This window comes from Struthio camelus, chromosome 2 (assembly GCF_040807025.1).
Source record: "Struthio camelus isolate bStrCam1 chromosome 2, bStrCam1.hap1, whole genome shotgun sequence".
NCBI lineage: Eukaryota > Metazoa > Chordata > Aves > Struthioniformes > Struthionidae > Struthio > Struthio camelus.
The window spans coordinates 81333746-81346381 of record NC_090943.1 but is presented as its reverse complement, the minus strand read 5'-3'; the positions used below and the strand labels follow the sequence as shown (position 1 = coordinate 81346381).

Here is a 12636-nt window from a genome sequence, read left to right as displayed (position 1 = left end):
CTGAAGGCCTGGATGTAATTAAGGGAAGTAAACAAGGTTTCTCTCTTCACAAAAAGCGAGCACGCAAACCGTTCTGAGCTGAGAAACGGGACTCTCTTATCAAACGGCGTGTTTGGTTTTGTGTCATTTTAGAATTTCGCTACCAGGCGAGAACGGATTTGTGTTAAAGAAAGTAATGTTGTCTGCAGCTTGAGAACGCCAAAATAATGCTGATGAAGTGGTAAAGAAACACTTTAATTTATGTGACCTCATTTTTATTACTGAAAAGCCAAAATGGGGAAATGAAAAGTCGCATAACATTTGATAATTTCCAGGATCAGTGAATAAATAACACACGTGTTCTCTTGCACTGAGACTTTCTGACTGCTCCAAACTCCTTTCAATGCAGGGCCCAGCCTCCTCTCCCAGAGTGCTCTTCAGCTTAACTCCAAACCCGAAGGGTCTTTCCAGTATTCGGCCAGCTACCATAGCAACCAGACCCTTGCCCTGGGCGACACGGCGGCGGCGCAGCTCCCGGCCCGCAGCAGTCAAGCCAGAGCGGCCATTCAGGGCTACAGCCAGGTATGTTTCATGCACAGCCCAGCTCTCTTGCACCTGAAATTGTTTAGGCGAGCGCTGAGAAAGCAGAACTGTTTAATGCTTGCTGACTTTTCAGTGTTTGCAGTTACTTTTTGTCTTGTTTGATGTGTCTGTAGCAGAGTTGAGTTACCACCCTGATCTTTGTAAACCTAAAGCTATTTGGCTTGTATGGAAATAAGAGAATGCTGATTCAAAAGATTTACATGCCAGTTTTACTTTGTTGCTTGCTTATTTACTTCGCAGATCAAATGCTTAGGCACTTAGGTTTGAAACTTTGTATTACTGTGCTGATCAGGAGCCCTAATTAAGGACCAGGACCTTACTGTGTTATGATTACCGTGATATGATTGAAGGTGCTGAAGTGGCAGTGAACCACAGCAAAGCTAGACTGACAGCAGATGCAAAATCTGTTCAGTATGCCGTACGTAGCCTGGTGCTGATTCCTTGAATTCCTGGTGCTGATTCCTGGCCTGATTCCTTTCGGAAGAATCACTCTTGCCTTGTTTTTCCATATTGTAAGACAAGCAACTTATCAGATAGTCGTGTACGTTTCAAACATGTTGGAATTTTTGGGTCAGACGCTCATGAAACCTTTACAAATCTTTCTTCTTGTTAAAATGATTCTTCCTGGCTCTAACACATAACCCTCTCACCTTCTGTGCTTTTCATTGAGAGATCAAAGCTTCTCGCTAGGAAGTTAAGCTTCAGTTTAGACAAATTTCTAGAAGCATTCATGCTCCTTTACATAAACAAAATGTGATGGAGTTTTATTGGTCAGTTCAGGTTATTCTCTTTTTTTTTTAGAACTTAACTGCCATAGTAAAGCAGACTTGCAGTGTGATTCTGGGATGTTTTATAATTCAGGATTCTTTAGAAGTGAGTTATATTTGAATTTCAAAGCCTCGAATTGCTAAGAGAATTCAAGTGTTATATAGTCATTGCACAGCTTGTGGGATACCGAGAGACATACAATAATCTATTCACTCAATTTGCTCAGAAAAGCCCCCTATCCTCAAAGACTGAAAAATGAAATAAAACATGGTTAAATTTCATTTCAAATTGGTTACGTACTTTTTTCTTCTATGAAGGGTTTAAAATGAGGCTACATACTAGCAAGGCCCTCAGGGTTTTTCTGTGTTTACCAGAGAAGCCTTTCCCTGATGTTCTTTGGGGTTGGAGCCAGCAGGAGAGCAAGACTCGGGCTAGAAAGAAAAAGGAGGCTGTAATATCCAGTTGTAGCCTGGGCAGATGCCATCAGGGGTTGTGAAAAGGATCATCCCCTGGGGGTTAGCCTGTAAGGCTGGGATGCATTCTTCAAGAGACAGTAAAATGCTGGAGAAGGAACAGGTGTGCTTAGAAGGTAGCTTATGGGAGCAAGAGAAAAAATAAAAAATGAGGCAGGAAGGTGGAAGTAAGATGTGGAAGGGAAAGGATGTGTGTATATGTTTTCAGTGCTAATATTTTCCAAAAAAATTAAAGATGTGTATAGTGAGAAAGGAATAAGCAAATGCAATTTTTGAAGATCTAGAAGTAGTGATAATCTTAACACATAATTTATATGATGCTCATGGGCAGAAGAGGAAGACTTTGTAGAGAAGGGAAAAATTTAGTGATCTTGACTTTTTTTTTTCATTGAAATGACAGTGAACAGCCATTATTTAGTTCTAAACAACTCATGTGAATAATCTACTTCACACGGAGGTAGTTACTTTTAGTATTGTAACTTGTAAGTTTAGTAAAGTAAGGTAACTTTTCCTCGTTCTCTCTCTCTCTTTCTGTCTGTCTGTCTCTCTCTATCTCTCTCTCCCCCCCCCCCCCCGTTCATATAAGAGGCCAGAAGATAGGATTTCTTTCTGTGTTCCTCCAGATTGCGTGGTAGATGTTTGTGCAGAAAAATAACTCACAAAACATGCTAGCTAATATTTTACATCATCATCCTGCAAAGGATGCTTGACAACTTAAGGTAAATTGAAATATGTCTTGAAAATATTAACAAACTGCCATATAAACTATAAATTAATACTATAAAAATATATAAAAGAGGTTTTATAAAAGGTGTACAACTGAAGGAAGAGGAAGAAGTCTGTTAAAAAGTTCTGAATATGACCATTTCTGGTCCAAGAATTAAGGAGAAGATAGACAATCCTGGGAAGTGTTTGGCTATCCTTATTATAATTAAAATAAGCCTAAAGAGTCATAACTGCTCAGATCGCGTGAATTTCCTTTTAGTATTTGAGTGCAAGCGCTATAACTATCTCTGCACATGAATGATAGTCCAAACGCGTGGGAAAATATGTAAATAGTCCCAAGGCCAGCTGTGACAGCAAGAACAGTTTCTGAAAATGCAACTGTGTTTAGGGGAAAAAAAAAAAACTGTTTAGTCTTGGGACTTCCTGTATAGCACTGCAAATTGAAATCTAATATTTTTGTCAGTTTGGTGGACTTCATTATAGATATAGTTTTTCTGCTGCTTTGAATACTTAAGAACACAAAACTTATGTTTTAGTAGCATTTCGAAGGTAAAACTACTTAGCAAGAACTGCTCCGATGGCTGGGAATTATTCTGTTTCCTAGCTGAGAACAGCTTTTCAAATTTGGTGTCCAAATCCTGATATATCCTACATTTATCACTTAAGGTTTTTTGTTGGGTTGGTGAAGCGTCAGTAATGATTTTTATTACAAAAAGCTTTGGAGCTGTGGTGATCTTGCAAATGAGTTACTCGGAAGGGAATAGTCTATTTGGACATAGATTTGTGAACAACTGGTTGGTTTTACTGTCATCTTGAGAATGGTCAACTTGTGTTGCAGATACTTTAGCAATATAAAGCATGGTTTGCCACATGTTCTGCTATGCATTTGCAAGAGGAGGAGAAAGGAAGAAAAGCTAGTTTACATTTCTAATTTTTTAGCTTCTGCTGATCCTGCTGTCTTTTGAGAGTCTGAGGCAGCAGCAGAGGTAAATCTCTACTGTGTATTATCCTCTCTTCCTAAAGCTTCTGGGCTGAATGAGCTGGTATAGAATTTGACCACCCTTAAAGCCAAAAGTAATTGGAAGATAAAGGGTTTTTTTTTTCTTTTAAAGCAGCCTTGAAAAATTATTTAACTGTTAATTTTGTAGCTTCCATCTCCTTTTTCCTGTAACCGTGTCATGGGTCTGTCATGCATCAAACCACCACATCTCACTAGCCCCATTTATAATATTAGCAAATGCATGCAAGTGTTGAGTTGTCAAGCAAAATCTATACCTTGGCCTTTTTCAATTAAAAGATGCTTTTTCCCTCCATGAGTCATCTGTGCTGCAGGTGATGGGCTACTTGATATTCTATGCAGATAAAATCTAAAATAATGACTTCACATTGACCTGTGGTAGGATTTAACAGAAGATGTGTTTGAAATTGGTTTCCAAATATGAACATGAGAATTTTTCAGTCATTAAAGGAGGCAGATGAAATCTTAGGGCGCAGTACTCTTAATTGCTATCTCTGAGTGCCATACTCACTAATATAGTTTAGTTGGTGAAAATTGATCTGCAAATTGCTTGTGTTTGATGCTGCAATAGGTAATGATTGCAGCTTTCATTGGTGCTTTAAAACCAGAGACTGACCATCTCTTAACACTTTTAAAGGATTTAATACAATTCTGTTTGTGGATGTAGCCTATGATGGTATTACCTGCCTTCATGCTATGGTTCTTTGAGATTAGGGTCAGGTTGGCTGACAGATTTTCCTGATAGTTATGGGATATATTTTGTGAACAGAGTATAGAGATGAGTTTGTGTTGACCATGACTTTTGTGATGAAATCTGGAGAAATAGATGGAATAGGCCACATTTGAAGGATTCAGAGATGTAGTATGCTCTCTAGTATCATGTAAATGCATTTGAACATAAGTGGCACCTTCCTGGTTGGGTCAGGATCTTGTCAATGACAGCAAACCATTCCTGCAGAAGAAAGACCCTTAGATACAAAAAGTTCAGTTTCACACTGAAGTCTCATTAGGTGAGACTTCTGCTGATTTGCATGGAGGATTGAAGAATCAAAACACATTGTAGTCATTGTAGGAAAATTTCTGTGAAGTACCTGCAACTGATACTTGTCCAGGTAAATTTCAAGGTAAAATCCTCCCTTTTCAAATGAGATGCGAGTCTTGGAACTATTGGCAGAAGTGCTTGTCGCTTATATACTTACAAAAAGGCAACTTGATGGCAGTATGAAGATGAGCATCCTCAGTGCTGAGGGATGTAGAACAGTCCTTTTTTGGCTAGGCAAGAATAACGTCAGCAGCAGTCATCATCCTGTAGTTGACCTTCAGGAACTGAGAGTTTAGATTCTTAAGTGCATGAAGCGTTGCTATTTCTCTTTCTGTTTCAATATGAGAAAACAGCTTCTCCAAAATCTGTTCTCAGTGAGATGGATAGTTACCAAATAATTCTTGGAGCCATAAGATAGTATACAGCCTGCTAATGCAGATTCTTATGAAAGGATCATTGAATAAAGGCATGTTACTAACAGAGCGCACAAAACCGGCTGCCTGTCCGCTGTGAACCATCCCCAGCATCTGTGTAGCTGATGAGGTTTTCACAAAAAGTTGGTTATCTCAGTTGTAAAGAATATAAAGAACAAGAAGGATCACCAGAGAGGAAGGTGCTGGGAAAACAGTTCACAGCTCCTGGCCTTTCACTGGTGCTACCCAGGGACTGAAGCCTGCATCTCAAAGACTAGAGAATCTTAAGCATTTTCTGTACCCTCATTTGCTCTTTGTAGGAGAGTGTTGATAGAGGTTTTGGACCAGAGGAGGGTGATATCTTGAGTGAAGCCATATAGATGGTCCTCAGCGCAAACAGGAAAAAAAAGCCCTCAGTAGACTTGGGAAGTGTTCCAATCATTGAAAGAACAGAGAACATGATTTTGTTTGTGAACTAGAGTGAAACGCTAAAGAGATCACCTGTGTGTCTCCAGAAACCCTCGTGAGGTTGATCAAGTACTCTGTCTAAGGCTGGCAGCAATGACCGATATTCAGGAAGCCAAGGCAGTGTTGTTTCAGCAGCTGGAGCCATGTCTGGGTTTGGTTTGTAGTTCTGGGTTTGTAAGACCTGGCTAGTTGCAGTGGTAGAAGTTCTGTTCCTTAGAACCTATGAATTACGAAATGTACAAAATAGACAAGTTTTTGTTTTTGCATTTTTTGCATGCTTAAGAAGAAAATAGTTTTAACAGGTTTTAGATGGCTATCCCAAGTAAATCTTAGATGTGTGCATGCTGGTACGTTCGTAAAGGTCATTTTGTTCTTTGCAATTTGGCTGTTCAGTTTTTGGTGGTCTTCCACACTGCTCTTCCATCTTCTCGGGGCAATCTCAGAGAATCAACATATAATTTGACTGTGCTGATATTTCAGTAATTAGCAGCTGACCCCAAAGCTTTACTTATGCTGTTTTCCCATCTAGGATTTTGTAACTCCTTATCTATGAATATTTTTCAGCAGAGTAAATGATTCACGTGGTTATTTGTCCCTCTCAATCCCACTTCATAAAATGGAAATCTTGTATGACAGTATCTTTCATTTGATTTTTTTTAATTTCTGGTTTTAATCAAATTTTGACTAAATTGAAATTGCATGTAAAAAATGCCAACGTCCTGAAATTTACTGCATTAAACCTGTGAATGATGGCAGGCACACGAGAGCTAGACTGTTCTGTAGTCCATTATAACCTAACTGGATGCCCTCAGTAATTCTATGTATAGAGCTCTGCTGATCTTGTTTTGTCAGTTTGAATAGAGAATGAATGATTAAATAATGATTAAATAGGAAAAGAGAATATTTTTCATTAATGTTCTTATGGTTTTTCACACATTTATGCTATTAAAAAGGATAAAAGAGAATCCATATGTTGAATCCAAAGAAGTAAAACAGGATCCATTTCTGTAGGATACCAGAAAAATTAAATCTCTGATTCTTAGAATGGATATTTATAGGGACTACAGAAAGAAAGTCTTTGATTATTTATTTATTTCCCATATCTGTAAAATAGACGCAGGCGAATATAATGACTAGAAAGCAAATTTGGTCTCAATTTAGTAGCCTAAATACATGGTTTCATTATCAGGTTGACAATAATGATGAATGGCAAAATAATGGAACAAGTGCCATTATTATTTCATTATTCCTTATGAAGTATGATGTCACATTGCAGGAAGAATGATGACGTGTCTGTATGGTTGTTGTCTTAAGCAACAGACCAGCAGGAATGTAGGGAGAAACTAAAACACATTATGCCTCTGAAAGCACAAGTGGAGAATATTACCGTATACTTGACCCTTTGAAAAAAATATGAACCTCGCAATAAATTTAAGATAGGTCTGAGATTAGTCACATCTTAGAAAATACTGCATGCTAATGTTTTCATGGCAATCTGTTCATCGAAAAGTTCTCTCCTTCACACACAGCAAATGCTTAGCTTTTTAGCAAGTGCTAAATACTGAATTTTTAATTAAGTATTTAATTTCTGTGTCCTAACACTACACCTTCTTCCCTATAAAAACCTTCCTTATAATAACAAAGTCATTTTCTTCTTTTTTTTTTTTTTTGAATTGGTGCTTGCAGAATGCCTGCAGCTTCTTAGAGCTTTATTAAGAATATGGGATTATATTAGTTTACTCTAATTTAATTACTTTAAATCCTTGACAGATAAAGCAACGTAGAAGAAGATTAGAAAAAGAAATTATGTATACATGTTGACAGTGCTTGCCTAAAATCCTCAAGACCAATAGCAAACAGTTTGATGTTACTAATATGTTATCCCAAAAGAAGGGTTCTTTCACCCGGTGTGGAATGAGCCGAAAACCGCACAGAGTCGAGGAATTTGTTTAACTCATTTCTGTGCGGAGATGGGTGCTAGGTGGTGGTTGCACAAAGCTAGCACACACCCTGCATACCACACAGCCGACACTTTATACAGTTTAAGCAACAGTTATCGGTACAATTTACAACTGCATTAAGTCACCCTTGAGCCCATTGGCTCCTGCTAGGTCTCATCTTCGTTTAAAGCCACAGTAGCCTCTTTTTCCACTACACGTGCTCTGTGGGGAAGGGGCTTTGGTTGGTAGGGGGCTTCCCTGCTCGTGGGTGGGTTTTTTATTATGCTACTTAGAATCGTTCAGCCGTAGTTCCAGTAGTTCCCTTTGGTTTATCAGCTGTTTTTGTTCTCTTCGGGCTTGTTGGGGTACTCCCTTATCCGGCTGACTTAGGGTGTCATCTTGCTCCTTTCTTCAAGGCCTTGTTTTGTTAACTATCTGTGAGAGACTGATTAATGCCCTAATCTCCTTTTTCCACATATCTCCAACAACGAGGTTGTATCTAGAATATTGTATTTTGGAACAAAGTTGAATATTACAAACTATATTATTATGCTGCTAAATTAACAGGCCAACAAGTAAAATTTACTCTTAAATGTCTATTGATAAAGTAATTACTTCAAATGACCTGTTGTCATATTCAGAGTTTGTCCTGTCTATGTTGTCTTAAATCTTGCTAGCCTTAATTTTGTTTTCTAAAAGTTGCAACCATGCATCTTAGACCTTGAAAATGAAAACTATGCTCTTGTCAAATATATGATTGAAAAGTCAGTTGCAGATTAGTCTTTTCTCCTTAAAGCAGAGATGTTATGTAGCACAGAATGAAATGGGCAGGGAAAGGTTCCTTGACGTGAGCAGGGTTTGCCTTCCTCCCGGTGTTCCCAGGGAGCAGTCTCAGGGCGCCAGCCATTTGTGAAGATTCCCACACTCATACTTTATTATGTGGTGTTTTTAACTGGTGGCTACTGTTAGAACAGTCTTACTTAAAACAGCGGAGCATTGACATCTGTGCTTCTGCTGCTGGAGGGCAACGGTTTACATTAACTTTATGTAAGGGCACCTTGCTGTTCATTGTGTGAAGCCTCCTGAAGCCAGTGCGGTTTGAGTGCTCTCATCAAGTACCTGAATGTTGTGAGTGCTAGTTACTAGTTTCCATGCTAGAAGCGGAAGCAGACCACTGAGAGGAGTTCCTCCAAAGCCTGACTTCGGTTTGTATCAAGAAGAAAACATACTCTTCCCCAAAGTATGCAAAGCATTTAAGGTATTTGCATTTTAAAAGCTCCTCTTGCTAAAGAAAGCTGTAGCTGAAAGGTATGTGTGTGCTTGGGGGGGGGGGGCGGTAGCACTGGTCAGAATGTTGCAAAGTGCGTGGGCAGCTGCCCGGATTTGGAGCACTTTTTAAGGTTTCAAGTAAATCCTCTGCATGGTCAGGAAAAAAAATGTACGTGAAACAAGGGAGTGTCTTTCAGCGGCGTGCTGAGCTCGCTCTCACTCCAGGGTGCTGTTATTAGAGGATTTTAATGTTGCCAGATTAACAGCCACAGATGATCTCTTGAGCCTGAGATCCCCGATAAAAATCGGAATGATGTCTCTGTGCGGAGATCAGAGCGTGCGCTCTATTCTTTGCTGCTCCAGAAGCGGCTCAGGCACATAATTGAAATTTTTAATAGGCAGCATCTGCTGAGGATTTTCACTCGCTCGCTCCCTCCCTCCCTCCTGCCCCCTCTCCCCTAAATTACGAGACTTAAGGAGAACTTGGTGCCGCGCTGCACACTGCCAGGAGGCTCTACGACCTCCCGCACAGCCCGGGCTGACAATGGGCTGGTTTCATTCGAATGCAAATTTCCCTTTGGCTGCGGTGCAGGGGAAGTACCCGCCCCTTTGGCAGCTCCTCCCTTGCCCTCCTTTCCCTTTGTGCCTTGTAAATAAGCAAGAAGCAAGTGCCTTTCACTGCGGCGCCGGGGCTGGCGGGGAGAGGGGCCCGGGGGAGCGCGCCGGGCCGGGCGAGGGCCGGGGCCGCCGCCGCGCTGCTTGCTGCTTGCTGCTGGAGGGGGACTGTCCGCAGCTGGGGGAGTGTGACCCGAAAGGCAGCCGCGCTCGCTAGAACGCAGTGGTTTCAAGGGCTTTTTGTCTCCCTGGCGGTGGCGGCAGCAGCAGCAGCAGCAGCGAAGTCTGAGTTAAGCTCAGACGCCTGTCTTAGGACGGACCTTGACTGCTTTTCTGTGAGGAAAGTTACCCAATTACAAGCCTTTCAATAACTTGAGCCACTTTTTAAAATGCAAAATAAAAGTTTGGGTGGCTTTTCTTTCCTGTTAATCTCCCAGCTTAATATTTAAATGGTTTAACTATCAATACTTCCGAGCTCTGCGGAGCGAGAGACTCTGTGGGTATTTGCGTGTCAGTTGTGTAGCCCGGCACCAGCTTTACAGGCAGAAAAAGGAGCTTTTAGCGTTTGGAACTTGAGCTGGTATCCGGTTTTCCCTGAAAGGATACAAACGCGTTAGCAGATTACAGGACGCCAGTCCCTTAACGCTGGAGGCGTTCGGTTCGCGCCTTATTGAGGTCGCAGGAAGGCTGCGCGCTTTCCCTGGGGCGAGGGGGAGGCGGAACGGGCTGCGGAGCCGCGCGCCCCGCGCTGACGCCTCTGCCTTTGCTTCCCCGCAGCCGGGCACGAGCAGCCGCGGAGCCCACGCGGGCGGGCCGGAGCCGCCGCCGCCCGCCGCCGCCTCGCAGCCGCGGGAGCCCTTCGCGCCCAGCCATGGCAGCGCCTTCCACCTGCCCGAGCCGCAGCACGCCGCCGCGCTCTACTACTCCAGCTCCACGCTGCCCGCGCAGCGGGTGAGCTCGCCGCTCTCCATGCAGCAGGTGGGCTCCCCCACCAAGCTCCAGCGCGGCGCCGCCGCCGCCGAGGGCGCCGCCTACGGCACGGCGCAGCGCGGCTCCTCCCCCAAGCAGTCCCCCAGCCGCCTGGCCAAGTCCTACAGCACCAGCTCGCCCATCAACATCGTGGTCTCCTCGGCTGGCCTCTCGCCTTCCCCCATCCGCGTCACCTCGCCGCCCACCATCCAGTCCAACATCTCCTCCTCGCCTATACATCAGTTAAGCTCCACCATTGGCACTTACGCTACTCTGTCTCCTACCAAACGGCTGGTTCACGCGTCGGATCAGTACAGCAAGCACTCGCAGGAACTGTATGCCACTGCTACCCTGCAGAGACCCGGCTCCCTAGCAGGTAAATCGAGCCCCGCGCTCCGTGTTCGCGCTTTACGTGTTTCACTGGCTGCCTGTGACGTTGCTCTAGTATAGTGTTGTCCTGCTTGCACTGGGAACGCGTTTTTAGCGAGCGGCGAAAGGAAAATGCATCTCTGAAAACTGTTGTGGCCTTTAAATAGACCTGCATTTCAAATACATCTCAGAAGTTGTCTGGTGCAAACAGCCCATCTAAATAACAGCATTTCCATATAGAGCGTTGAAATTCTAGGAGCGTTTGGGTTGAAATGATAGCTAATTGAGTAAGAGACATCAAGCAGTTAGGCAGATTAAAGTATTTGGTGGGTTTGACAGAAAACCGATTCATGACAACTGTGATCTTAATTCATTCAGTGGTAAGTGGGAAGCTACACTTCCGGGGGGAGGGAGGAAGAACCCCCCTCACGCGATCTTTATTCTGAGTCCTTTGATCTTTCTGATACTAGGTAAATCTGTTTCAGACATTAAAGGACTTCAGGCTTTAGGCACTGTGTTCCTTATTCTTACCTCGAGTTTTTGATAGGGAATGTGTTACTATACTAAATGCTTTCTCTACTGTGATCAAAAGTTGAAAAGCCTTGTACAGAGAATTGCTCTTTCCCGGATTTACAAGGTGTTCTCGTACATTTGACAAGTTTTGGATCATGTGGCAGAAACTTCTGGTGTACCAAATTGTACTAAGTTACAGGTAGCAGTTATTTGGCCCTGAGTACTCGAGGGAATAAGCTGTTATAGCAGATCTGATTTCTCTAACCGCAGACTTTGAACAAATCCTGGAACTGAGATACTAACGTTCTGTTCTCTAAGGCATCTCTCTGCTAAACTGAGCATCTTTTGGTGGTGATTTTTTTTTGTTCTCATAATTTCCAGTTTCATTGCTATAGTAACAGCTGCTATGCTCATATGTTCTCTTGTCTGACATAAATAGATTTGAAGATAAATAGGATACATAAGGAGGTTTTGCTATATTTATCAGACAGGTACTCAAGTTTCTTACTGGAGTTAAAGCCCCTTCTCTTCCTCCTCTCTCCTATCACCCGTCCCCCTCACACACTCCAGCAGATGTTTGCCTCACATATAATTCTAGTGTAAGGTGTCTAAAAACACAGATTAGATTAGCTGATAATAAAATATGGTCTCAATTTATCTCCTTATAAGAATGATTCAAAAACTTATTTAAAAAGGGGGGGATTGGAAAACTTTTTTCATGTAACACTATTTTTGAAGTGCAGAATGTGTAAAAACGTGTCATCACTTAGGCTGCCTAAATGATGTCAAAGTAGAGATCTCAGCGCAGTTTGATCGCTCCTGTTGTAAAATGTTAACTAACCCTTTCCCAAATTACAAAGTTTTTATTCAGCAATTACATTAAGGTAACTTCTGCCCTCTGTAGTCAGCAAGAAGTCACACTATTGGCCACATGGGTAAATATTGCCTTTATAGAACAGAGCAGAATACTCAGAGACTTATTGTTTTAGGGATTTTTGCAACTTCGTACTGTAACAGAAGTCGTTTAAATAGGCATGGAGGGAACTATCAGTATCAACAGAAAAGAGGGTAATTATACTTAACATTTATATGCCTGTGGGTGTGAGCTACCAGTATTCCCCTGATTTTTCTTTATCTTTGTTCTTGGATAGAAATCTCTACTTGTGGAAGTTTCGAACATCCTCAGTCTTTATTTCCCTTTATACAATTTTAGCATTAGATTTTTTTTTTTAATAAGATCTCGTTTATAGTTCAGCGACACTAAACCTGTGATGATAGTTTAATTGAAGCTTGTTATGTAGGGCTTTAGCGCTGCCATAATGACTCTATAGTGTTAAATAGAGAAGCTGTCCTACGCTAGACCCAAGTGGCTTTGGACCTTTTTAGGCTGGTTGGCGAGTATAGTTATGCATGCACTCCTAAGGTAGGTTTTCTACCTTGATTTGAATAAAAGTTAAGATACTGGCATTTT

General features: G+C 41.9%; 1 protein-coding gene across 5 annotated transcripts in view; it reads left to right on the top strand.

Annotated features, from left to right (window-relative positions):
- The window catches only part of CTNND2 (catenin delta 2), a 669170-nt gene that overhangs the window by 364893 nt on the left and 291641 nt on the right, over positions 1-12636 (top strand). For all 5 annotated transcript variants that reach the window (XM_068931423.1, XM_068931424.1, XM_068931421.1 and 2 more), the window contains 2 exons: positions 389-561; positions 10092-10659. In XM_068931423.1, coding sequence (XP_068787524.1) covers positions 389-561; positions 10092-10659 — 741 coding nt within the window. The remainder of the gene's footprint in view (positions 1-388; positions 562-10091; positions 10660-12636) is intronic.